Source organism: Thalassophryne amazonica, chromosome 14 (assembly GCF_902500255.1).
Source record: "Thalassophryne amazonica chromosome 14, fThaAma1.1, whole genome shotgun sequence".
Lineage (NCBI taxonomy): Eukaryota > Metazoa > Chordata > Actinopteri > Batrachoidiformes > Batrachoididae > Thalassophryne > Thalassophryne amazonica.
The window spans coordinates 41,811,387-41,838,373 of record NC_047116.1 but is presented as its reverse complement, the minus strand read 5'-3'; the positions used below and the strand labels follow the sequence as shown (position 1 = coordinate 41,838,373).

General features: G+C 41.1%; 1 protein-coding gene across 1 annotated transcript; it reads left to right on the top strand.

Annotated features, from left to right (window-relative positions):
* The first annotated feature begins 1,792 nt into the window (after positions 1-1,792).
* On the top strand, positions 1,793-23,700 carry LOC117524442 (A-kinase anchor protein 17A-like). The gene is given in 10 exon segments (XM_034186229.1): positions 1,793-2,652; positions 4,765-4,983; positions 8,475-8,687; positions 14,627-14,775; positions 19,589-19,829; positions 22,746-22,781; positions 22,784-22,909; positions 22,911-23,364; positions 23,367-23,482; positions 23,485-23,700. Coding segments are annotated over 10 exon segments (2,010 nt in total). The 5' UTR covers positions 1,793-2,325; the 3' UTR covers positions 23,614-23,700.
* The last annotated feature ends 3,287 nt before the right edge of the window (positions 23,701-26,987 follow it).

Sequence of the window (26,987 nt, the reverse complement as noted above, 5' to 3'; positions counted from 1 at the left end):
TGTGGACAGGTCCTGCAGTATATTTTCCACTTTCCATACCTGGTCATCAAACACTGACACTAGTGACAAGATCCAGCTATGACTCAAATGTGCAGGACCTGCTTTCCACCTGCTTTGCACCTGTGTTTTCAACAACAGAAACCTTTGAGACAAGATGAAAATCCTCATCTACAAAGCCATCATCATGCAAACCCAGCTGTATGGATCCGAGACCTGGACCACCTACCACCACCACCTGAAGACCCTCAAGTGATTCCACCAATGTTGCCTGAGGAGTATCCTCTACATCATGTGGGAAGACCACCATATCACTATCAGCATCCTGGCTGAAGCCAAGCTCCAGAGCATCACGTTTGTCATGAGATCATCAAGAATCAGCTTGACATTATGAGGACAGATGACAGCCGACTTCTCAAGCAGATCTACTCCCAGCTAAGCAAAGGAAAACGGTGCAAAGGAGGGCAGACGAAATGCTACAAGGGCCTCCTGAAGCACAACTTCAAGAGTTGCTCATCTGGAAGACCTGGGAAGAACACGCAAGAGACTGAACCAGCTTGTGAGGAATGATCTGCACGAGAGGAATTATTTGAAAAAATGCATCCGAACAACAGGACAAGAGGAGAAAGACGAATTTCAATTTAATTCAATTTTAGTTTATGTAGCACCAAATCACAACAAAGCTGCGTCAAGGCACCTTACCAACCCCTAGAGCAAGCACACAGGTGACAGTGGTAAGGAACAACTCCCACTGATGATACTGAGGAGGAAACCTCAAGAAGACCAGACTCAGAGGGGTGATCCACTGCAAAGGCCATTCTAACAAAGGAAGAAGAGACGACAAGATCCTGGCTGGCACAACCTTCCCACAGCAACCACGTGCAGTGCCTGCAAAAAACAGTGTGTGTCAAGACTGGCCCTGTTCAGTTATCTCCAGATCCACCATCCTGACCAGGAATCAAACAAGGAACCCTCTTCTTTGCCACCAATGGATTGCCACAACAGTTAATGGTTAGACTTTGGTCCTGTCACTCAGGTCATGTTTAAATGTGTGGTGCTGAACTGACTTTTTTCTGCATGGTATCTTTACATCTACACAAGTGTGCCTTTCAAGTATTTTATCCACCAGTGCTCAATACCCTGTATAGTGCATCTGACAACCAGACCTCTATGGCAGTAGTGTGGGATTAAATTTGGGACTTTAGGGTTGTTCAACCAAAAAATAAAAAATAAAAAGTACATTTAATTAAAGAAGAAGCAGAAGAAAAAGAAGAAGAAGAAGAAATCATTGAAACAGAAACCCACGTTTTGAAACTAGGGAGGGAAGAGATTAAAAATTGCAAGTGAAAGCCCAAATTTTGATGTACTTTTAAAAATACAGCAGTGTATTAAAAATAAAATAAAACATGTAAGCATGTTTTTTTTCCAGTTTGAATATAACTTTGACTCACATTTGGAATTTTTGGGAATGCTTTCTGGTTTGTTTTTCATTCATGATCAAAACAATACCAATATGCGACATAATATAATAATTTATAATAATTTATTAATTTATATAGCGCCAAATCATGACTAATCGCCTCAAGGCGCTTCACAAACATCATTTAAAAGCAGAATAAAATGAAATAAGATTAAAACACAATAAAAAAAATTAACCATGAAAGGAAAAAGAAGTAAAATAAATAAAAGGAATAAAGTCTCTTTTTTACACACATTCCCTCAGCGAAGTATTTCTCTGAGGGAATGAGTGGGAGCAAAATTGAAGCTAGACAGCAGCTGCATCCTATTTTATTTTATTTTATTTTATTTGCGTGTTTTTTTTCACTCCTGTGCCATTGGTGGCGACAGTGCACCCTGTAGCAACCGATAAACCTAAGAGAAGACGAAGAAGAAGAAAGGTCACAGTCAGTTCACAACATGCGGGATGAGTTTTTTTATGTTCTTGAGCAACGTTTTGGTTTCATAATTTAATTTTAAAAATTGCTTGTATTTTTACCCAAGGGTGTAACTAATGTTAGGTAGGTAGCGACTGGACCTGTCATTGTAATATGTTTAAGGATAACACTGCTTAATCGTTTGTGTGCTATTAGCAATTAGCAGCTAACACTAACCTTTAGTGAAAACATCACATTCTTCATCTTACTGAGCGTAAGCTTGAAAACAGAAATAGTCTTTTGAATCCATAGAGTTTTTTTTCTCATAGTTTGGCTTCAGCTGAAGATTACTGTCTTTTGCTGAGATAGTTAACAGCTAGGAGCCGTTTTACAGGAACTGAAGCTCAATTTCTTCTGACTTGTCTCTTGAATTTTGAAGCAGGTTTCGGCAACAATGACTACTATAGTCCATGATACCACAGAGGCCCTGATCCTCTCTGCTGACTACAACCTGTCCCTAAAGCCCATTGCCAAAATGACCATCAGTGTGGCGCTGCCTCAACTCAAGCTGCCTGGAAAGAGCATTTCTAACTGGGAGGTGATGGAGAGGGTGAAAGCCATGGTTGTTCCTGAGCAGTTTTCAGCATTACGAATCTCCAAGAGTACCATGGACTTCATCCGATTTGAGGGAGAGGTGGAGAACAAGGCAGTGGTCAAGAGTCTGCTGAGCCGTCTGGATGGGAAGACAATCAAACTCAGTGGATTCACTGATGTACTCAAGGTAAGCCTGACATCAGTGAGAAATGGGGGCTGTTGGGGAGGTGAGGTTAGAGCAGCAGGCTCATGACCAGAAGATCTTTTGCTTGATTCCTTGTTAGACAGCAAAGTCACTTTTCAGGTTACGCATGAGCAAGATACTTAACTAATCCAAGTTGCAAAGTTTTCCCAATGTGGAGTTGCACACTTTGCATGGCACCATGTTGACATTGGTGTGTAGATAGGTATGGTAATGGGTGAATGTGAGGTGTCATTGTAAAGCACTTTGGGCTTCTGCATCACAAGGAAAAGTGCTATAGAAATACAGTCTAGAGGTAAACTTACTAGGGCTTATTAAGGTGTTTAACGCCTACGGAAAGCAACACTCTCCGTCGCCGGCAATCAGTTCACCCTATTGAGATTTCACATAAAGCTCCTGATTTTTGAAAATGACCTCTGAAAATACTTTGCAGCCAGTCTGCTCTGTGTAAGCCTGATCCTGTCAGATCTCAGAAGCTAAGCAGTGTGGGGCCTGGTTAGTACTTGGATAGGAGACCTCTTCGGAACACCAGGGGCTGTGTGTGTTTCTCCAGGTAAAACTGGAGTTGCACCAGGAAGGGCATCCCACATAAAAGTGCCAAATGCTAATGCGGATCTGGATATATCTGCTGTGGCGACCCCGAACAACCGGGAGCAGCTGAAAGGATAACAACAACAACCTCTGAAAATACTTTAATTTGTGGCTGGAAACACACTGTTTTAGCCCAAGTCCCTCTGTGGTTTTTCTGCTCCTGGTGCGTTGAAAGCGTTGAGCGGCTGCTCTGATCAGGTCATCACAGACCTGAAAAATGAAACGCTGTGATGATTTAAACTTTTAAGCACCAGTCGACCGCGATCAGGTGTGATATGAAGGAAGTGCTGTGTGATGTGTCAGTGTGGTTATCACCGACAGCGACAGCGCTTTAAATGTTTAAACAGGCATTAATCAGGCATGATCACCCTGATCGATCGATTAGATTGTCTGATGATCACAACACAACGATGACGCTTTAAAAGTTGAAATCATCACAACGTTTCATTATTCAGTTTGTAAGAGTAGAATGGGAGGCAGAGCCTTAAGCTTTCAGGCTCCTCTCCTCTGGAAGCAGCTCCCAATTCGGATCAGGGAGACAGACACCCTCTCTCATTTTAAGATTAGGCTTAAAACTTTCCTTTTTGCTAAAGCTTATAGTTAGGGCTGGATCAGGTGACCCTGAACCATCCCTTAGTTATGCTGCTATAGACTTAGACTGCTGGGGGGTTCCCATGATGCACTGAGTGTTTCTTTCTCTTTTTGCTCTGTATGCACCACTCTGCATTTAATCATTAGTGATTGATCTCTGCTTCTGTCTTTTTCCTGGTTCTCTCCCTCAGCCCCAACCAGTCCCAGCAGAAGAGTGCCCCTCCCTGAGCCTGGTTCTGCTGGAGGTTTCTTCCTGTTAAAAGGGAGTTTTTCCTTCCCACTGTCGCCAAGTGCTTGCTCACAGGGGGTCGTTTTGACCGTTGGGGTTTTCCGTAATTACTGTATGGCTTTGCCTTACAATATAAAGCGCCTGGGGCAACTGTTTGTTGTGATTTGGCGCTATATAAATAAAATTGATTTGATTTGATACTGTTTTAGAAGAAGAAAAATAAATCCATAGTTGATAACATACTGTCTTGAAAATGCATTGGTGTTGTTAAGTAAACATTTTTATGTTCCATCAAGAGGATTTTGGATCTCTGGTAGTTTCTTATTGTTGGCCTGCCTGTCTACAGCAGAGTTTTGTCTGTATTCCTCCACTGACTGTTGTGGGCCTTCCACCATAACATCATCTTGTGGTTTGTTCCTCGGGCCTCTGTTTGACCTGAAATGGTTGTTTACATCTCAGTCTGATCATACTTCTGTTTGATCCAGTTCCATTAATCAGATTATATAAATGTCAATATACTGTGATGCAAGTAAAAAAAAAAAGTTATTTTTGGTGCCTTTATTCATTCTGTGGAACATTTTTGGACAGCTTTATGTGCATGTGTAACAGATGTGTTTAATGGCCTTAACTGTTGAGGTGTGACAGGCTGTGAAGAAATTCACTCTTCCATCCCTGTTTTATGTCAGGTCCGTGCAGTTGAGAATAAGGTGGATTTCCCGACACGTCATGACTGGGACTCATTCTTCCGTGATGCGAAGGACATGAATGAGACTCTGCCTGGGGAAAGGCCAGACACCATCCACCTGGAGGGGCTTCCTTGCCGCTGGTTCAGCCAGAAGGACGGCCAGTACCCTGACCGGCCGTCTGAAGAGGTCCTCACAGCTGTCTTCCAGACTTTCGGCAAGGTGCTACTACATTCAGTTTTTCTGTGATAAAATGTAAATGCAACATTCATATTTTACTCCAGATTTGTGTGAGGCAGTCTGTTTTTTTTTTGTTTTTTTTTTCAGCTATCAAGTTTTTTTTTTAATGTCCTTACAGTACAACTTATTGTTGCTTCCTTGTCAAAAGGAAAATACAGCATTTAAAAGACTCGCAATAAGGGGATTGCATACTTGACATATTGGATTTTGGTCTGTGTCAGAGAGTTTTTAGGTCATTTTTCCTAACATATTTTGGTCCTTCGCTCCGGATGTCAAGACCTCTCCAGAACTGGGGACAGATTCGGCTACAAACTGAAACCTGTGAACAGTGGAGTCTGGGACTCTGGAAAGACCTCAGCTCTCAATTGAGTGTTTGAGGCCAGTTGGTCGATCTTGAAGCAGTCCTGTGAGAGTGATGACGTACCGACAGCAAATGAGACACTAGGGAAAACAGGTTTCAGTTTTAAGATCTTTTGTTATTTAAAGCTTTAAAGGTACATGTCATACAGAATGTAGGTCTGAAGACACATACAAGTACATTCAGTTTTCATGCCACTTATATACAGTCTACAAAGTTCCTTGAATGAAATTATTAGCTAGCATAAGACAGTCAGTCTCATTCATCCTGTACTGATGAAATAATGTCTCATCTCATCACACAGCATAAGACAATCAGTCTCATAGACCATTTCTGCTTCTTCCTTCATCATTCACTGATGAAATAATGTCTCATCACATACCAAAGACAATCACTCTCATAGACCGTTTCTGCTTCTTCCTTCATCATGCACTAATGAAAGAATGTCTCGCCTCATAATTTTTATCTGTGCTCTTAGTACACTCCCTCTTTCATGGCATTGTTCTGCAATACAACCTTTGACAGATAAAACATTTCAATACACTGAGTGTTAAATGCTATCATGACAAACTTGGCAGTGCAGCAGTAATAAAATGACAATCTATTAGTCACAAGACAATTATAATGGTAAATATATTTGACAGAGCAACAATATTAACTTTGATAACATTTCCCTCCTGTTTAAACCATTATAATTTCCCACATCAGAATTGTACAACTTCATGGAGATTTTCTGTACACTCATCACATTTTAATCACAATAATCAAACAGTAGGACCAATATTGTACGCCTCAAGCTCATCATCATAGTTGGCAGCATCATCTCTTGGTTGTATCTGGGCATTTTCTCTCACTCTTTGATAATTTAGCAGTGCCACATAAACATCACCATGGTGTTTGTCCAACCAGGTTCTTATTGTAATGCTGTCCCTCACAAAGTACAAAGTCAAACTATTTCCCAATGTTTATTCAAAGTCACCGTGAAAAACAGGCCTGGGTCCCCAGAGATTGAGCCCCACATCTTGTGAGAGACCCCGAACTAAACCAACAAGTGGTTTTTATAAAAGCCCTCCCTATATCTGAAGCTTGCGCATGTGTAATGGAAGTGAAACTTAACTGTCTGTTGAGACTTTGAATGAGTTAAAACCAGGTTCCAGGCACTTGATAACTTGACAACTAACGTAAAATAATAAAATAAGGAATTAACACAGGCATGGGCACAATTTGGCGGGGGATAGGGGGGACATGTCCCCCCCCCCACCTTTTCAACCAGGGGGGACAGAATATGGTATGTCCCCCCACCTTCTGACATATATGTGTGTACTTAAAATATGCTATGCCAGTCTTATGTGCAAACCATGCTAGTCTTATGTGCAAAACCATGTCAGAATAGTATCTTTGTTTCTGCAAGTTTGTATTTTTAGCAGCATTGACTTGTTTACGACACCTGTTTCTTGTTTGTCACATTCGGAATTTTCTGGGATTGCATTTGCCCAGATTTGAAACCAAAAATAGTTGCTTCTAGGGACTATCAATGTATCAAGTATCAATGGACCATATGCTAATTTACTAAATTCTGAAAGTTAGAAAAGGAAATCAGAAAAGCTATCTGGGACCTCAGAAAGCCCATCTGCAATTATTGCTTAATCTCCAAAATCAGTCTATGCAAGCGAAATGATGTTCAGTATGAGTGTTGTCATTAGTGCCACTTCGAAAATTAAATTCATGATAAGTAATTTATCCTAAACTTATGATCTCTTGTTTTTTCAAACTTATGCAAAAACAAATCTTGAGGAAAAAAGTATGCGTAGTTAATAATTATTAAGAGCCTGTTCTTTCATATTTCTGAATACATTTTACCACATTGCAGTTGTTTTTTTTTTTTAATGAAAACTCAACCTATCATTGTTTTTGAGTTCTACACATGTGTTGATACCTTATTTACACCAGGATGTTAATAAAATCAATGCTGGCTATTCTCAGAATAAAGTACTTATATCCACAGTTTCAAATTGCATAAGTCAAATGGTGTCCACTTTATGGTCTTCTCAAAACATTAAAATTACTGTTCTGGATGCTCAGAATGCATCTGAGCTTATCTAGAAACCGTTGGCTTCTGGGGGCCTAAAGTGGCCCCCAGACCCCCGGCCTACAGGCTTCGGCCCTGCGGGCCTCGCACTATGCTCCCCCAATTTTCAGTTCTAAATTGCGCCCTTGAACACAGATGTTATCTAACATTATATCCCTCCCGACCCCCCCTGCCATATTTTAGTGGAGAAGCAACTTTCTTTCTTGTTTCTCTCTCTCCCTTTCTTTCCCTGGAGGTTCAGAGTCCCATCCACTGAGAAATGCATGTGCTTGGCTCAGCACAGAGACGATGCAGCACACACTTGCTGATCTGACTGATCTCAAAGATGTGTAGACAAGATTATCTCCATTATAACAGTTTTTTTTTTTCCCCTCTAGAAAAAGGCCAAATATTAAGCATCTTAGGAACATTTGTTATACACACACGTCTTCAACTGCTTACTCCAGTTAAGGGTCAAGTCAGGGGGGCCAGTCTATTCCAGCAGTTGTAGGGCATAAGGTGGGGTACACCCTGGACAGGACGCCAGTTTGTCAACATTTGATATAAAGCCTCTAAATATCTGCAATTTACCCCATCACTCACAAGGTAATAACTCAAAGAAGCACGTTAGCCAGAACTTACCTCTATTAGATTCATTTTTCCTGCCTGTTAAACTTGCAATTCCTCACTTTAACCATCTTTTTAGTCCCGCTACTGTTTCTGCCTTGTTTCTGCCTTTAATGGTGAGTTAATAACAGCTCCAGGTACATCTTCTGGGTCCAAAATTGGCTTAAAAGTCCCGCATCCCTCGTTGTTTACATCCAAGGACACCGGCTATAGGCATACAAACTATCCCATTCTGCATTGTGCAAGGGCTACTTCAAGACGTGTACTGACACATACAATCCCCCAATTAAGTGATGCATTTTTGGGTTTCAAGTGTTTAGCATCCCATCTAAATTAAACTTTTCATGGGAAACATCGTCAGTTATGTATTAAATGTTGCCTCATCTTGTTTACCCCCTTATGCTGCCTTTTTGGTTGTAGGTGCGAAATGTTGACATCCCCATGCTGGACCCATACAGAGAGGAGATGCTAGACAAAAACTTCAGTACTTTCAGCTTTGGAGGTCATCTGAACTTTGAGGCCTATGTGCAATACCAGGAGTACTGCGGCTTCGCTAAAGCTATGGACACACTGCGTGGCATGAAGCTGATGCTGAAAGGAGATGATGGGAAAGCTGTGGCCTGCAACATCAAGGTACTGCAGTAATATGCTGCTGTAACAGTCATGTTGTACACTTCCAATATTAGCTTAAACAAATGAGTCCCTTTTCCCAAATTCAGCTGTGACATGAATGCAGGTCATAAAGTTACATGTATGATATGGAAATTGATAAGCACTGTATCTATGCAGTACTTGGACTTAGGATGTGAAGTGATCAAATTTAGAGACTTGTAGGATCATAAGGCAAAATCAAGTCAGTAAAAGCTGAAATACAGTTACTGTGTCAGTTGCCAATATGATGGCATTTCCAGCTCGAGCATGTAAGGTGTGCTTTACTGAGTTTGCCTTGTTTTTAATTTGTGATTTAGCCAATTCTGTGCACACGGGCATCTGCGCTTCACATTTTCATACTTCAGCTTTGTCATGTGGCTAAAATAGACATGAATTTTAAGTGCTTTTTTTTTGTAAGAAAATCTTTTTTTTTTTTTAAAGTCTGCATGAATGAGCCTGGTTTCATAATTTAATGCTCCCACTTCTAACCCGTTATTTTCGAGCTGCGTTTTTAAGCTTTGACACATTTCTTCTGGCCTGCAAGCACCTTGGGATCCCAGATAAAGAGATGTAGGATGTGACTAGGGAGAGGGTTCTCTGGGCAGGCCTTATACCTAAGTAGCTGTCTGTAACCTACTTCAAGTGATGGCTAATTGGTGAAAAAATGAATGGACTGAAATTAACTGAGATTTACTGTTGTACAGCACAGACAACCATGGGTGACTAAGCTGACTGAAATTAGTTTAACAGAATGGAATAGTCTATACAAATATCAAAATCTCACACAGATCTCCCTTGGCTAGATATTTGTTTGACTAATTGATGGTTAATCTCTGGTTTTAAAATTGTTGAGTTTTGGAGACAGACTAAAATCTTTATGAGACTTTTTTGGGGAAGGGTACAGGAACATTTCTGCTGCTTTGAAGGTCCCAATGAGAGCAGTGGCCTCCATCATCTTTAAATGGAAGAAGTTCTGATCCACCAGGACTCTTCCTATTGCTGGCCGTCCATCTAAACTGAGCGATCCAGGGAGAAAGGCCTTAGTCAGGGAGGTGACCAAGAATCCAGTGGTCACTGTCAGAGCTCCAGCATTCCAGAAGGACAACCATTTCTGCAGCAATCTACCAGTCAGGTCTTTATACAACCCCTGGCAAAAATTATGGAATCACCGGCCTCGGAGGATGTTCATTCAGTTGTTTAATTTTGTAGAAAAAAAGCAGATCACAGACATGACACAAAACTAAAGTCATTTCAAATGGCAACTTTCTGGCTTTAAGAAACACTATTAAGAAATCAGGAAAAAAAATTGTGGCAGTCAGTAACGGTTACTTTTTCAGACCTAGCAGAGGGAAAAAAATATGGACTCACTCAATTCTGAGGAAAAAAGTATGGAATCAACACATCACTAGTATTTTGTTGCACCACCTCTGGCTTTTATAACAGCTTGCAGTCTCTGAGGCATGGACTTACTGAGTGACAAACAGTACTCTTCATCAATCTGGCTCCAACTTTCTCTGATTGCTGTTGCCAGATCAGCTTTGCAGGTTGGAGCCTTGTCATGGGCCATTTTCTTCAACTTCCACCAAAGATTTTCAATTGGATTAAGATCCGGACTATTTGCAGGCCATGACATTGACCCTATGTGTCTTTTTGCAAGGAATGTTTTCACAGTTTTTGCTCTATGGCAAGATGCATTATCATCTTGAAAAATTATTTCATTATCCCCAAACATCCTTTCAATTGATGGGATAAGAAAAGTGTCCAAAATATCAACGTAAACTTGTGCATTTATTGATGATGTAATGACAGCCATCTCCCCAGTGCCTTTACCTGACATGCAGCCCCATATCATCAATGACTGTGGAAATTTACATGTTCTCTTCAGGCAGTCATCTTTATAAATCTCATTGGAACTGCACCAAACAAAAGTTCCAGCATCATCACCTTGCCCAATGCAGATTCGAGATTCATCACTGAATATGACTTTCATCCAGTCATCCACAGTCCACGATTGCTTTTCCTTAGCCCATTGTAACCTTGTTTTTTTTCTGTTTAGGTGTTAATGATGGCTTTCGTTTAGCTTTTCTGTATGTAAATCCCATTTCCTTTAGGCGGTTCTTACAGTTTGGTCACAGACGTTGACTCCAGTTTCCTCCAGTTTCCTCCCATTCGTTCCTCATTTGTTTTGTTGTGCATTTTTTATTTTTGAGACATATTGCTTTAAGTTTTCTGTCTTGACCCTTTGATGTCTTCCTTGGTCTACCATTATGTTTGCCTTTAACAACCTTCCCATGTTGTTTGTATTTGGTCCAGAGTTTAGACATAGCTGACTGTGAACAACCAACATCTTTTGCAACATTGCGTGATGATTTACCCTCTTTTAAGAGTTTGATAATCCTCTCCTTTGTTTCAATTGACATCTCTCGTGTTGGAGCCATGATTCATGTCAGTCACTTGGTGCAACACCTCTCCAAGGTGTGTTCACTCCTTTTTAGATGCAGTTTAATGAGCAGATCTGATTTGATGCAGGTGTTAGTTTTGGGGATGAAAATTTACAGGGTGATTCCATAATTTATTCCTCAGAATTGAGTGAGTCCATATTTTTTTCCCTCTGCTTGGTCTAAAAAAGTAACCGTTACTGACTGCCAATGTTTTTTCCTGATTTCTTATAGTGTTTCTTAAAGCCAGAAAGTTGCCATTTGAAATGACTTTAGTTTTGTGTCATGTCTGTGATCTGCTTTTTTTTCTACAAAATTAAACAGCTGAATGAACATCCTCCGAGGCCGGTGATTCCATAATTATTGCCAGAGGTTGTAGTAGAGTGGCCAGACGAAAGCCTGATTGAAAGCCACATGTCAGCCCGCCTGGAGTTTGACAAAAGGCACCTGAAGGACTCTCAGATCATGAGAAATAAAATTCTCTGGTCTGATGAGACAAAGATTGAACTCTGGTGTGAATGCCAGGCATCATGTTTGGAGGAAACCAGGCACCATCCCTACAGTGAAGCATGGTGGTGGCAGCATCATAATGTGGGGATGTATTTCAGAGGCAGGAACTGGGAGACTAGTCAGGATTGAGGAAAAGATCAATGCAGCAATGTACAGAGACATTCTGGATGAAAACCTGCTCCAGAGCGCTCTTGACCTCAGACTGGGGCAACGGTTTGTCTTTCAGCTGGACAGTGACCCTAAACAGACAGCCAAGATATCACAGGAGTGACTTCAAGACAACTGAATGTCCTTGAGTGGCCCAGCCAGAGCCCAGGCCTGAATCCAATTGAACATCTCTGGAGAATCTGAAAATGCCTACCATCCAACCTGATGGAGCTTGAGAGGTGCCGCAAAGAAGAAATGGCAAAACTGACCAAATATAGGTGACCAAGCTTGTGGCATCATAATCAAGAAGACTTGAGGCTGTAATTGCTGCCAAAGGGGCATCAACAAAGTATTGAGCAAAGGGTGTGAATACTTATGTACATGTGAATCCTTAGATTTTATTTTAATAAATTTGAAAAAAAACAAAACTTGTCAACATTATGAGGTGGTGTGAATAGGATTTTGAGGGGGAAAAATTTATTTACTTCATTTTGCAATCAGGCTGTAACAACAAAATTTGAAAAAACTGAAGATCTGTGGATACTTTCAGGATGCACTGTATTATAGGAAGCTGTTACTGAAGATAGCTCAGATTTTCCTATGAATAATGTCATTTTATTTATCTGTGAATGCTTAAATAGCTTCATTAATTTGTGGGAGACATGCAGTGTGCAGCTGCAGTAACCATGACTTGGAACTGAGTTCAAAGGCTAAAACTTTAATCTGCATGTCTTCAGCATCAGTTTCCTGTGGTTGCTTTCTTCTCAACACTTATGATAGTTTGCTGATTAATCTGGATTTGTGTGTGTGTGTATATATATATATATATATATATATATATATATATATATATATATATATATATTACTCTGGAACAAAGACAACAGACAGTGTTTGACAAACAGGACTCTAAATAGCAAACAGGAATCGATTGCAATGATTCCATTTGAAATAATGGAGAAGCAACCTGGGCTTCTTCTGGCATTTTTACATAAAACAAACGCAATAAACAACATTTATAACGCAGAGAGAATATTCACGAGAGTTTTAAGCACAATATACAAAGAGTTTAATGCTGTTGTCCGTGTGGAGCCTGAACAGAGTGTCTCATATGCATTTCTTCTGTCGTGAATGTACTGACAGTACCCATAATGCACCTGGAGACAGCATGTCCACACTAAAACCTTCAAAATTAGTGCAATACTTTAAAACATATATGTAATATTTTCACTTTATGAAACTTCAGACATGACGTTAATTTAAATAGTTTGTCTGAAATTAGTTTGGTTAAAATTTTAACCATAAGTTAAAACTGTATGCCTCTGGATGGACTTGGGTGATATTGCCAGCGTATCAGTATGGGGTCAAAGAAATGAGCTTTTTTCATTTCTGTGACCAGTTCTCCTTTGCCTGCAGAGGATAGAGTGGTTTCTTCTGGAACCAGCTCTTCTCTGTTTGCAGAGGATAGAACTGCACTCCTACGACAAAACATTTAACAGGTAGGTACTCAACTGATTTTAAACTTAATATAAAATATAAAGCTTTGTTCACTACCCCTCCAAAAATATGTTAGTGGTCTAAAAATTATCGGACCAAAACTTAACGGAAGATAATTGGTCCGATGTTGGTTTTCAAAATTATCTGAAAGCTAATCCTATAATGAAAACCTTAGCTCGATAATTAGCGGAACTGTGCCCACCACTTTGTGTGTGTGTGTGTGTGTGTGTGTGTGTGTGTGTGGTGTGTTGTGTGTGTGTGTGTGTGTGGTGTGTGTGTGTGTGTGTGTGTGTGTTGGTGTGTGTGTGTGTGTATCTTGTTGGACCCACGTTTTACAACAAATCTCAGTTTAAAGTGGTGTAAGGCTTGTCCTTGAGATTGATTGTTCTACAATCCCTCAGGTGTAAACAGTGTAACTTTGCTAGATGAAAAAATTATGTCAGCATAAATTAAAATAGAGGAGGTGTGCATTGCAGGCATGCACATAACTGGTACTCATGGTGCTTGTACATGCTAAAATAAATGATGCGCAGCAGAAACACCAAGTAGGCACTTCATAGTCGGGAAAGCAATGACAGGTTGTAGGAAAAGTGTTTCCCGCTGTCTGTCTGCTGTGCATCAATTATTTTTAACACACATGAGCACCATGAGTACCAGTATGTGCACTGTATTTTTCTTCCATTACTGTTAAAACTAATGGAACATAAAGACTAAGTCAGAATCATCTTAGAAAATAGACAGAAGCAGGCTTCCACATTAACACTTAGAGCAGCTGCATGTTAAAAAAAATTAAGATGATGATTCAGAGTGCTGCTGACAAGCACACAGTGTTATTTATGGAAAATATGGAGATGAACCAAGAGCTCACTGTCAAAGCTCACCTTATTTTAAAACATGTTTGCATGTCTGTTGCCTGGTGGCATTGCTTCTTTATCATTTGCAACACTGCACATGGACAGTTATGCATTTTCATAAATAGACAACCAGTGTTCATTGTGAGAAAACACATAGGTGACGATGACATTATATTTTGTAGTTTTATACCTTCAGAAACCATCATTTATGCAATTAACTGTGGTTCTTGTAACTTACGTGTTCAAATTTTGATTTCAGTTTTGTAACAGTCATTCAGCTTTAAGAGCATCCATCAAATGCTTGTGCCACTGACTTCTTTTACCTTCCCAAAGGACAGGACATGGATAAAAATTACCTGCTTAAATGTTCAACTTACCTGTTTTGTGCAGACATTAGTGTCAAACCCTCAGCAGGCTGGCAGATGGAATATTACTAGCTCAGTAATAATAAGGCTACAAACTGTTTCCTTGGCAGGTGACCTTTGACACCAGCAAACACCTGAGTGAGTCGGCCTTGAAGAGGCGGAGCCTAGAGAGACTAAAGTTACAGGAGCTGGAGCGGCAGAGGGAGGAGCAGAAACGACGGGAGAAGGAAGAAGAAGAACGGCGCAAGGAAGAAGAGAGGTATAATACAGAGAGATAGAAAGACTGCTTTAAAAAAGGAAGAATGCTCACAACATAAGTCAAGTCAAATCCAGGAGCATGTGCCTTTGCTGTATCCATGACAGCTTCCAAAAGTGATCATGTGAAAAATCCACCCCACACTCATGCAGGTGCATTACTTTGCTATTTTACAAGAAAGAATGGGATGCAACAGATTGATAAAATCTCAGTGATGATGTGTCATTCCTTAAACTTTCAAGTTAAAGAAAAAAAAAAAACCCCAGATAGTTCTTTACTTTGGTTAATGGTGGTGTGCACATTCATTTTCTGAGCTCTTGGGGATGAGCCAGTTAGAGTAACACATATCCTGGACCACTGCATGGATGACACTCCAGAATACTCAACGTACTTCCTTAACATGATCTGTGGAGCATGGTTCTGATGTGGAGTCAGAAGCATCTTAAAGTTTTCTATAAGATATGTTGAGAAATTGAGAACACAGAAACTGGTAATGGAGGTCTTCCAAGTCCAGATTTTTGAAGTTCAGCCATCAGAACTAAAGGGACCCATGAAGATCTTTGTAGGTATGAGTACGAGGTCTGTTAGAAAAGTATCGGGACCTTTTATTTTTCTGCAAAAACCTGATGGATTTGAATCACGTGTGCTTGCATGAGCAAACCTTGAACCTTCGTGCACATGCCTGAATTTTTTCACGCCTGTCGATTGCATCATTTGCTTGTAAGCAGCCTTTGTGTGAGGTGTGTGTAGTGCTCTCGGCGGATTGTCATTTCAAGGAAAAAGACGGAACGACTGGAGCAGCGCCGCATCAAATTTTGCCAGAAACTGGGCGACAGCCAGCTGGAAACCATTCGGATGATTCAGACGGCTTTTGGTGACTTTTCAGTCGTGTGACTATCCGAGAAATTGTGGAAGAGGTGGGCATGTCACAGCATGTCCTATGAGACTTCAACACGGAAGCGCTTTTGAATTTGAATTTGCCGCCCCTCTTTTCATGGCCAAATCTTCTGTCACAGTGGAATGTACCGAAAAAGTGCTGATGTTGATGATGATAGTCACACGACGGTCCCGCATCACCACAGCGTTCACTTTGGACATGAACGGTGGAGCGCGGTTCGCCCTCCACCGTTGTGCGGACGTCTTTAAACCGGTTTGTACCGCTCCTTAATCTGTGTGATGCCCAAACATCGTCCAAAGCATCGTCACCGAAAGCCATCTGAATCATCCGAATGGAAAATTTGATGTGGCGCTGCTCCAGTCGTTCCGTCTTTTTCCTTCAAATGAAAATCCGCTGAGCGCACTGCACACGTCCCACACAAAGGCTGCTTACCAGGAAATGACGCAATCGACAGGCATAAAAAAGTTAATGCATGCGCACGAAGGTTCAAGGTTTGCTCATGCAAGCACACGTGATTCAAATCCATCAGGTTTTTGCAAAAAATAAAAAAGGTCTGATACTTTTCTAACAGACCTCGTAGGTCCTCTCATACTGAGTTGCATTGAATTAAAGTCTGCATCATGCCTTCATGCTTGGGCTTAAAACATTTCATCCAAGCTTCCAGCATGTTGACTGCATGAGACCAGTTTTCTCATGTGTTTAGGATTTAATGGTTTGTAGATTTTATTTCTCAGCTACTGTGTAGGGCCAGCGTAGGTTGACAATACATTGATTGCACCACTCAGAGCTCTCCGTACCTCTGAAGAGGATCAGATACTCTTTTCCCAGACTGAACAATACTGTGTTTTTACTGTTCTGAAATTTAGAAACTTATAAGACAGTCACTGCACGATGAAGGTAGAATGAAATTATCCTGAAAAATGACACACACTCCTGTGAAATGTTTAGCTACTTAAAATCAATCAATTTTATTTATATAGCGCCAAATCACAACAAACAGTTGCCCCAAGGCGCTTTATATTGTAAGGCAAGGCCATACAATAATTACGTAAAAACCCCAACGGTCAAAACGACCCCCTGTGAGCAGGCACTTGGCGACAGTGGGAAGGAAAAACTCCCTTTTAACAGGAAGAAACCTCTAGCAGAACCAGGCTCAGGGAGACGCAGTCTTCTGCTGGGACTGGTTGGGGCTGAGGGAGAGAACCAGGAAAAAGACATGCTGTGGAGGGGAGCAGAGATCAATCACTAATGATTAAATGCAGAGTGGTGCATACAGAGCAAAAAGAGAAAGAAACACTCAGTGCATCATGGGAACCCCCCAGCAGTCTAAGTCTGTAGCAGCATAACTAAGGGATGGTTCAGGGTCACCTGATCCAGCCCTAACTATAAGCTTTAGCAAAAGGAAAGTTTTAAGCCTAATGTTAAAAGTAGAGAGGGTGTCTGTCTCCCTGATCTGAATTGGGAGCTGGTTCCAGAGGAGAGGAGCCTGAAAGCTGAAGGCTCTGCCTCCCATTCTACTCTTACAAACCCTAGGAACTACAAGTAAGCCTGCAGTCTGAGAGCGAAGCGCTCTATTGGGGTGATATGGTACTATGAGGTCCCTAAGATAAGATGGGACTGATTATTCAAACCTTATAAGTAAGAAGAAGAATTTTAAATTCTATTCTAGAATTAACAGGAAGCCAATGAAGAGAGGCCAGTATGGGTGAGATATGCTCTCTCCTTCTAGTCCCTGTTAGTACTCTAGCTGCAGCATTTTGAATTAACTGAAGGCTTTTCAGGGAACTTTTAGGACAACCTGATAATAATGAATTACAATAGTCCAGCCTAGAGGAAATAAATGCATGAATTAGTTTTTCAGCATCACTCTGAGACAAGACCTTTCTAATTTTAGAGATATTGCGCAAATGCAAAACAGCAGTCCTACATATTTGTTTAATATGCGCATTGAATGACATATGCTGATCAAAAATGACTCCAAGATTTCTCACAGTATTACTAGAGGTCAGGGTAATGCCATCCAGAGTAAGGATCTGGTTAGACACCATGTTTCTAAGATTTGTGGGGCCAAGTACAATAACTTCAGTTTTATCTGAGTTTAAAAGCAGGAAATTAGAGGTCATCCATGTCTTATGTCTGTAAGACAATCCTGCAGTTTAGCTAATTGGTGTGTGTCCTCTGGCTTCATGGATAGATAAGCTGGGTATCATCTGCGTAACAATGAAAATTTAAGCAATGCCATCTAATAATACTGCCTAAGGGAAGCATGTATAAAGTGAATAAAATTGGTCCTAGCACAGAACCTTGTGGAACTCCATAATTAACATTAGTCTGTGAAGAAGATTCCCCATTTACATGAACAAATTGTAATCTATTAGATAAATATGATTCAAACCACCGCAGCGCAGTGCCTTTAATACCTATGGCATGCTCTAATCTCTGTAATAAAATTTTATGATCAACAGTATCAAAAGCAGCACTGAGGTCTAACAGAACAAGCACAGAGATGAGTCCACTGTCTGAGGCCATAAGAAGATCATTTGTAACCTTCACTAATGCTGTTTCTGTACTATGATGAATTCTAAAACCTGACTGAAACTCTTCAAATAGACCATTCCTCTGCAGATGATCAGTTAGCTGTTTTACAACTACCCTTTCAAGAATTTTTGAGAGAAAAGGAAGGTTGGAGATTGGCCTATAATTAGCTAAGATAGCTGGGTCAAGTGATGGCTTTTTAAGTAATGGTTTAATTACTGCCACCTTAAAAGCCTGTGGTACATAGCCAACTAATAAAGACAGATTGATCATATTTAAGATCGAAGCATTAATTAATGGTAGGGCTTCCTTGAGCAGCCTGGCAGGAATGGCGTCCAATAGACATGTTGATGGTTTTGGAGGAAGTAACTAATGAAATAACTCAGACAGAACAATCGGAGAGAAAGAGTCTAACAAATACCGGCATCACTGAAAGCAGCCAAAGAGAATGATATGTCTTTGGGATGGTTATGAGTAATTTTTCTCTAATAGTTAAAATTTTATTAGCAAAGAAAGTCATGAAGTCATTACTAGTTAAAGTTAAAGGAATACTCGGCTCAATAGAGCTCTGACTCTTTGTCAGCCTGGCTACAGTGCTGAAAAGAAACCTGGGGTTCTTATTTTCTTCAATTAGTGATGAGTAGTAAGATGTCCTAGCTTTACGGAGGGCTTTTTATAGAGCAACAGACTCTTTTTCCAGGCTAAGTGAAGATCTTCTAAATTAGTGAGACGCCATTTCCTCTCCAATTTACGGGTTATCTGCTTTAAGCTGCGAGTTTGTGAGTTATACCACGGAGTCAGGCACTTCTGATTTAAAGCTCTCTTTTTCAGAGGAGCTACAGCATCCAAAGTTGTCTTCAATGAGGATGTAAACTATTGACGAGATACTCTATCTCACTTACAGAGTTTAGGAAGCTACTCTGCACTGTGTTGGTATATGGCATTAGAGAACATAAAGAAGGAATCATATCCTTAAACCTAGTTACAGCGCTTTCTGAAGACGTCTAGTGTAATGAAACTTATTCCCCACTGCTGGGTAGTCCATCAGAGTAAATGTAAATGTTATTAAGAAATGATCAAACAGAAGGAAGTTTTCAAATGACAAAGTAGCATTTCTAGAGATATTATCAGAAGCTATTATGTAGAGGCAGCTCCGTCCTCATATAAACCACCCGTCTGTGAGAGAATAATGTGTGACAGTTTGATTGAAAATTTAGTTTCAGTGTGGCCTTTTGGAAAATCACAAAAGCAACAATTTATGTTGCTCGATATTAAGTAGCTGAAATGTTAAGCTCTGCATTGGTAGCCAACGCTGTTTGAGACGTGTCAGCTGATGACAAAGGCAAGTAATTACTGAAATATGTCCAATTAATCTTTGTTTAGGAAGCAGAAGGAGCAGGAGAAGGAGGAGAAGGAGAGGAGGAAGGAGGAGAAGCTGCGTAAACGAGAGCAAAAGCTGAGGGAGAAGGAGGAGAGGAAGAACCTGAAGAAGGTGAAGCGACGCCAGGAGGAGGAGCAGAAGAAGCTGCAGATGAAGATCGCGATGGAGGAGAGGAGGCTGCTTCTGGCTCAGCGTAACCTGGAATCCATACGGCTCATTGCTGAGCTTCTGAGCAGGGCCAAGGTACCAGACATCTCCATGTACACAGACATGCAATTCCAGCTGCTACACCATGAACAGGTTTCATTTTCATACCACGGATGAGTGAATATGTCACAGTTTTACATTTCAGTTTTTATGTTTCTTCATCAAAATTTGAAATAGAAATTTGCAACACACATATGAGGTCTGTGATGAAAAAAGCGGTCCTTTTTATTTTTTTCAAAAAATAAATGGATTTGATTCATATGTTTTTACGTCAGACATGCTTGAACCCTCGTGCGCATGCATGAGTTTTTTCACGCGTGTCGGTGACGTCATTCGCCTGTGGGCCGGCCTTGAGTGAGGAGTGCTCCACCCCGCTCGTCGGAATCTCTTTGTCTGAATAGCCGCTGCGGACGGCGTGCGTTGCTTTATCAACATTTTTTCTGGACCTGTGAGGACTATCCGAGTGGACACTATTCAAGAAATTAAGCTGGTTTTCGGTGAAAAGATTAACGGCTGATGAGAGATTATGGGGTGTTTCTGTCGCTGTAAGGACTTCCCACGGAGCAGGACGTTGCGCAGCGCTTCCAGGCGCCGTCGTCGGCCTGTTTCGACCTGAAAACATCCTAATTTAAGGCTTAATTCACCCAGGACGTCGTGAGAGAACAGAGAAGATTCAGAAGAGGCCGGCATGAGGACTTTATGCGGACATTCCACTGTTTAAGGACATTTGTAATGAAAGACGTGCGCGCAGATTCGCCGAATCGTTTCCGTGACGACTCGGCGAATCTGTGTGCGCCGCGACAGGAAAAACACCTCCGTGTTTGAAAACCATTTGTAAAATTCAGGCGGCTTTTGATGGCTTTCAACAAGTGAGTAACTGAGAAATTGTTTAACAGCTTGGGCATGTTCCAACGTGCCCGTTACGGTTTCCAACGGAGGTGTTTTTCCTGTCGCAAACCCCCCGCGGTCGGGTCCGGCCCGACATGCGACTCTGCCCGCACGTTCTTTCATTACAAAATGTCCGTTAACAATGGAATGTCCGAATAAACTCCTCATGCCGACTTCTTCTGAAAGTTCTCTGTTCTCTGACGATGTCCTGGGTCAACAGAGCCTGAAATGTGGAAGTTTACAACTTGAAACGGCGAGACACTGCCGCCTCGAAGCGCAGATCGCCGTCAGGCGCCATGGGCCGTCCTTAAAGTGACACTACAGACCAAAATCTCTCATCAGCCGTTAAAATTTTTACCGAAAACCAGCTGAATTTATCGAATGGTGTCCACTCAGTTGTGCCTTACAGTTTTGAAAAATTTTTATCAAACAAAGCCGCGGTCTCTGAGCCATTCCTAAACAATGAAAAAACGACGAGAGGGTGGGCCACTCCTCACTCAAAGACTGCCCACAGGCGAATGACGTAACCGACAGGCGTTGAAAAAACTCTTGCATGCCCACGAGGGTTCAAGCATGTCTGAAGTAATCACACGTGATTCAAATCCATATGGTTTTTGAAAAAAATAATAAGGTCCGTTACTTTTATCACAGACCTCGTATAATTCTTTAAATTTTTCTCATTCTTTAGTTTACACCAAATAAATTACCCAAGAATTGTAAAGTATTTTAATGATCACATTAACACTATATTTGTGTGACATTTTCACGCAATTGACATAATTTTCTATCACAAAATTACAGTGAATTTGTATTGTGGTTTAGTTTTTATTTTGGGGGATTCCATTACAAATACAATGACTTTAGTCCATGAGATTTTCAGGTATTAAAGAACTCCGTCACTGCGTTGGATTTCCGTCAGTTGGGCTGCCAAAAGGCAGGTTTAGCACTCACACCGTCCTGACAAAAAATCAAGGCTGAATGCAAGATATAAAATTTACCACGTTCAGTGCTTTAAAAATAAAATAAATAAATAAATTGATTTTTAGAGTAATGTCTCTGTTTTTTGGTTTTTTGCTTTTGTTTTCCTCCTGGGAGCGAGTACCTGTATCCTGTTACTCTGTATCCTGTTTGCACTCCAGAGGAGTGGGGAGGGTGACAGTGTGTGTGATTGTGTCACAGCTAGGTGACAACCAACACAACGAGCAGAGTGCTATGTAAAGCTGGCCTATCAACTTTCACAAAACTGACAAAAATTACATTCTACCAAAATCCGTGCATTATAATAGGTTTTTGTAACGTTGCAAAATTACAGCTTATTTCATAAAGAGAACATATTTAACTGGGGGACTTCCTTGGTGAATGTTTCTTTTCTAACAGTGTTGTGCAGATGGAAGTGCATGCGGTTTTAGAGATTCCTGTGACCGACCCACGTGCTTGATGTGCATTCCCGGCTTATAACCTAACGCTAACATCCGTAAGATCTCTTCAGTTTTAGAGGTGCTGTCTGGTTACAGTAACAGTGTTTTTTAGTTTTGGAAGTGTTTATTGCTCACAAACATTTGCAAAATATGTGAAACATTAGATTTATACAGAAATAACCTGTTTCTGAGCGTTTCCCACCATCTTTGTTTATTGTATTCAAGCCAGCAGCCACCTGACATGCTGCCTTTCTTTACAACATTTGGCAGTCGCTGTGTCCTTCCCAGCATTCTCTACACACTTTGGGGAAGTGCCAATGTGATCTGTGACGTCTCTCCAAATGTAGGCCATGGCTTCCGATCGCTTTCAATCTCTCCCCTTGAGGGGCATAATTCTAAATTGTTTCCAAGACAGCGTGAATTTTAATCATATTGGCAATATCATATTATTAATCCCTTATTAAATGCTAAATAATGAAATTACAGTAGTGTCAAAGAAATTTCTTTTTATGACTTAAATCTAAAAAAAACAAAAACAAAAAAACACACACACACACACAGGCCGTACAGCTTTAAAAATGGTACAGAATTCAAAGGGACTAGAAGTGGAGATATTTGTATTGTAATGTGCTGTCCTCCTCCACAGGCCCTGAAGCAGCAGCAGCAGGAGAAAGAGAAGGCCTGAACGTGAAGGAACGTGAAAGGCAGGAACAAGCTCAACAGAAAGAAGAGTTAGCCCGGCTTCAACAGCTGGAGGCCTGCCGCCGTAAGCACGAGGAGGAGCTCCGGAGGGTGGAGTTTGAGAAGGATGCGAGCACTGCAGCTTCAGCGCCGAGAGAAGGAGCTGAGAGAGAAACTTCTTTGCAATCTGCTGAAGAAGAGCAGTGACACCTCTACAGACACACAGGGCGGGGCTGCCACTGTACCAGGAGGCGAAGCCGCTGCTGCTGGTGGCAGTGGAGTGGTTATGGGGGTTATAGGCCGGGTGAATGGAGAGACCACAACGGAGGACAAAGATAAGCAGACATCTAAATCAGCAGCCAGCCTCAGGTTCCAGCAAAAACGAGAGCGACTGCAAGAGAGGGAGGGGGACGAGGACAGAAAGAGGGCAGATAAGAAAGATGGAGTAGTGAGGAGCAGAAGCTACAGCATGCACAGTCAGGCGCAAGCAAGGGAACGGCAGCGCTCCTACAGTCGTGGGCGAAGGAGGCGCTCCCGTAGCTACAGCAGGAGGAGAAGGAGCTCCAGCTACCATAGAGGAGCTACATCCGTCACGGCAGCAGGAGAAGTCATGGCCATCGCAGCAGCACGAGCTCCAGCCGGGAGAGAAGCAGGAGCAGCAGTGGGCGGAGTTGCAGCAGGGGGCGGAACTACAGGCATAGGCACGTAGAAGCAACAGAGGCAGCTCCAGGAGCAGCTCTAAAAGTAGAGATAGGCGGAGTCACAGTCGTTACAGTCGGAGATACAGGAGGCGGAACTACAGCAGAGATAGGAGTCACTCCAGACGGTGCTAAAATTATTAAAGTTGTCCAGTGTTGCTTGTTTATGTTAAGTCTGTGGCGATGCTGTTTCACCTTCGATATGCTAACAGGTTTATATTTGTCCAGATTTCATACTTCCAGGTAAAAGCAAATTCAAAATTTCTCAGTTTTCACGATGCCCGCGTTCTCCAAGTGGGGAATATAAGAGCTATTCAAATTAAAGTTGGTGATTGATGCTGATATAGATGTCCCTGTTATATTTTGAAGAGGGCAGAACCACCTGAAATCTAAGTGTTGTCTGCTTTGTAACCGGTGCATTGGATTCAGTGCAAACATACTGTAAATCGATAAGCTTCTCGATGTACGGATATCACCACATCACTGAGAAGAAGTCCTGTTCTCCAGGACAGTAGCAAAGAGGTCCTGGAGAAATGGTTTGGGGATTCTGGGGTGGCGACAGTTTATTTTGATTATCTTCCGAACACAATCGACGGACACGCCTCGTGGCTGTCAGAGACTGGGTTACTTGAGAAATGAATGACTGCTGCTCCAGTACACACAAACAACATGACTAATCTTTTACTGTGCAGCACCCCAAGACCAGCTGCTTTTTTATGTTTTAGTGCCTAAAAGTAAATTTTGACACCGTTTTGTCTGTGCTGCTATTGTTCAGACTGAATTCAGGCATGTTGACTTGAATAAAGCTTCCGCCTCAGTGACGGCAGCGTACTTTGCTGATGCCTTTTTACTGTATTGTGAATTTTTTTTGAACAATTTTCCAAGGTGTTTTGATTTAAAATATTTTATGTTTTCAATACAAGCTCTTAAAGTGATCCTTTTGAAGACTGATATGAAATGAGCTGCATGACATTTTGGATCCAGGATACAGTTGGACCAAAATCCCCCCCATGAAATTTTATGTTTTCTTGTAAGCATCCAAAATAAAACAGCACTTGCGAAAATTTTGAAGAAAATGCTAAATTTCATTGGGGTGGGGGGTATAATTTTGTCCTCACCTCTAAGTTCTCTTTCTCTAATAGGTTATATGCAAGTCTTCAGTGAGAAATTCGTGCTTAGTTGATAATTGATATATATATATATATATATATATATATATATTTTTTTTTTTATTATTATTTTACGATAAGGGTCAACCATGCTATAGAAAAGATGTGTATTTTTTTGGAGGGGGTGGGGATTTGATTTGAAACTCAAAAACAAAAGAAATGTTAAAGATTCAACTTGTCTTGTTGATGTAGAGTTGGATTGGTTTCCTTACAGGAAGCGGCACATATGCCACTGTGCATGTGAGCTTTGGGGAAGTCCATGTTTTGCATATCTTTCCTTTTCCATGTTGACATGATCCACAAGAGGTTTGCATTTGTAGCAGAATTAAGAAAACAGTAAAATAATGGAGACAACTGTCTATTAGAATGGATTTGGGTCAAAGATGGCGCTTTTAACTTTGATGAGATTCACATGTGACAAAATCAAAAAATCCTTACAGATCCAGTGTGATGCTGATGTTCAGCCCCATGTATGTCCTTAAAACATTCAGATTTGTAGCTAGAAATAACATGGCATTTCTGAGATCCTACAAAACAAATAAAAAGTTTTTCTAAGAAATGATCTGTTTTGTGTTTGTTTAAATACAGTGGTGCACTGTGCATAAGCCTTCAGTGCTATCATCCCACTGTTACACACTGTCACATGACAGAGCATCACAAGTACACAATGCATATCCGAATCCCTGTCATTAACAAAGATGTCTGTCTGTAGCAATTTCTGAAATGTTTACAGAGAGCCAGTACCTTGTGTAGAAATACCTAGTATGTGTACCATGTTTTCCAGAGTATAAGTTGCCTCACTACATATGTCTCTTTAAGAGGCATGTACAGAGGCAAATAAATTTTGAACCGTTGTCAATTTTGCAAGTTTTCCCACCTGCAAATAATGGAGAGGTCTAATTTTTGTTGTAGGTACACTTCAATTGTGAGAGAATCTTAAAAAAAAAATCAGGAAATCACATTGTATGATTTTGAAATAATTTGCATTTTTATTGAATGAAATAAGTATTTGATACAATAGAAAAACAACTTAATATTTGGTACAGAAACCTTTGTTTGCAGTTACAGAGGTCAGGCGTTCTGTAGTTCCAGGTTTGCACACACTGCAGCTGGGATTTTGGTCCACTCCTCCATACAGATCTCCAGACCTTTCAGGTTTTGAGTTTCAGCTCCCTCCAAAAATTTTCTATTGAGTTCAGGTGTGGAGACTGGCCAGGCCACTCCAGGACCTTGAAATGCTTCTTACTGAGCCACTCCTTAGTTGCCCTGGCTGTGTGTTTCAGGTCATTGTCATGCCAGAAGACTCATCTTCAATACTCTTACTGAGGGAAGGAGTTTGCCAAAATCTCGCGATACGTGACCCCATCCATCCTCCCTTTAATAGTGTGCAGTCATTCCGCTAGCTGTGCAGAAAAGCACCTCCAAAAATGTTTCCACCCCCATCCTTCACGGTTGGACGGTGTTGATTTGATTTGTTTGCTTTGCACAAAAATAAAACTCATACAAAAATAGTGTATAAACAAAAAGAGAGAGAGAGAAAAAGATACAATATGAATAATGTGCAAAGGAGTGGTGGAAGCCAAAAAGGTTAATCAAAAACACTCCTGAACAAAAACAAACAGCACAGCAGTATACAACAGTATTACACCAATTTATCCAGATAATATAAACAAGTGGGCAGCACGGTGGGTTAGTGGTTAACACCGTTGCCTCACAGCGCGAAGGTCGTGGGTTCAATTCCCGTGGTCTTTCTGTGTGGAGTTTGCATGTTCTCCCCGTGTTTGCGTGGGTTTCCCCCGGGTGCTCCGGTTTCCCTCCACCTCCAAAGACATGCAGGTGAGGTGGATTGGAATCTTTAAATTGCCCGTAGGTGGGTGTGTCTGTGTTTGTTTGTCTGTTTGTGGCCCTGCGACAGACTGGCGTCCTGTCCTGGGTGTACCCCGCCTCGCGCTCTATGGCTGCTGGGATAGGCTCCAGCCCCTGCGACCCTCAATTGGACTAAGCGGTAGAAGATGAATGAATGAATATAAACAAGTCATTCTAAATACTCCTACAGGATATTTGCTTTTTGTCCACTTTATATCTATGTAAAGTGATGGACGGATTTACAAGATGTACCGTATCATTCCAAGATTTAACACCATGATATTTGATGTGATGCTGATAACGAGTCGCTCTGTGCAAAGGTAAATGCAAATGTGCTACCTGTCTGGTCGAATAATTATGAATTTGATGGTTATGCACAAAATAATATTTGATGAAGGAAGGCCACTTGATATCATAGAGAGCTCTGAAAACAAAAGTACAGGTCAGGAAAATATTTATATGGAAGATATTTAA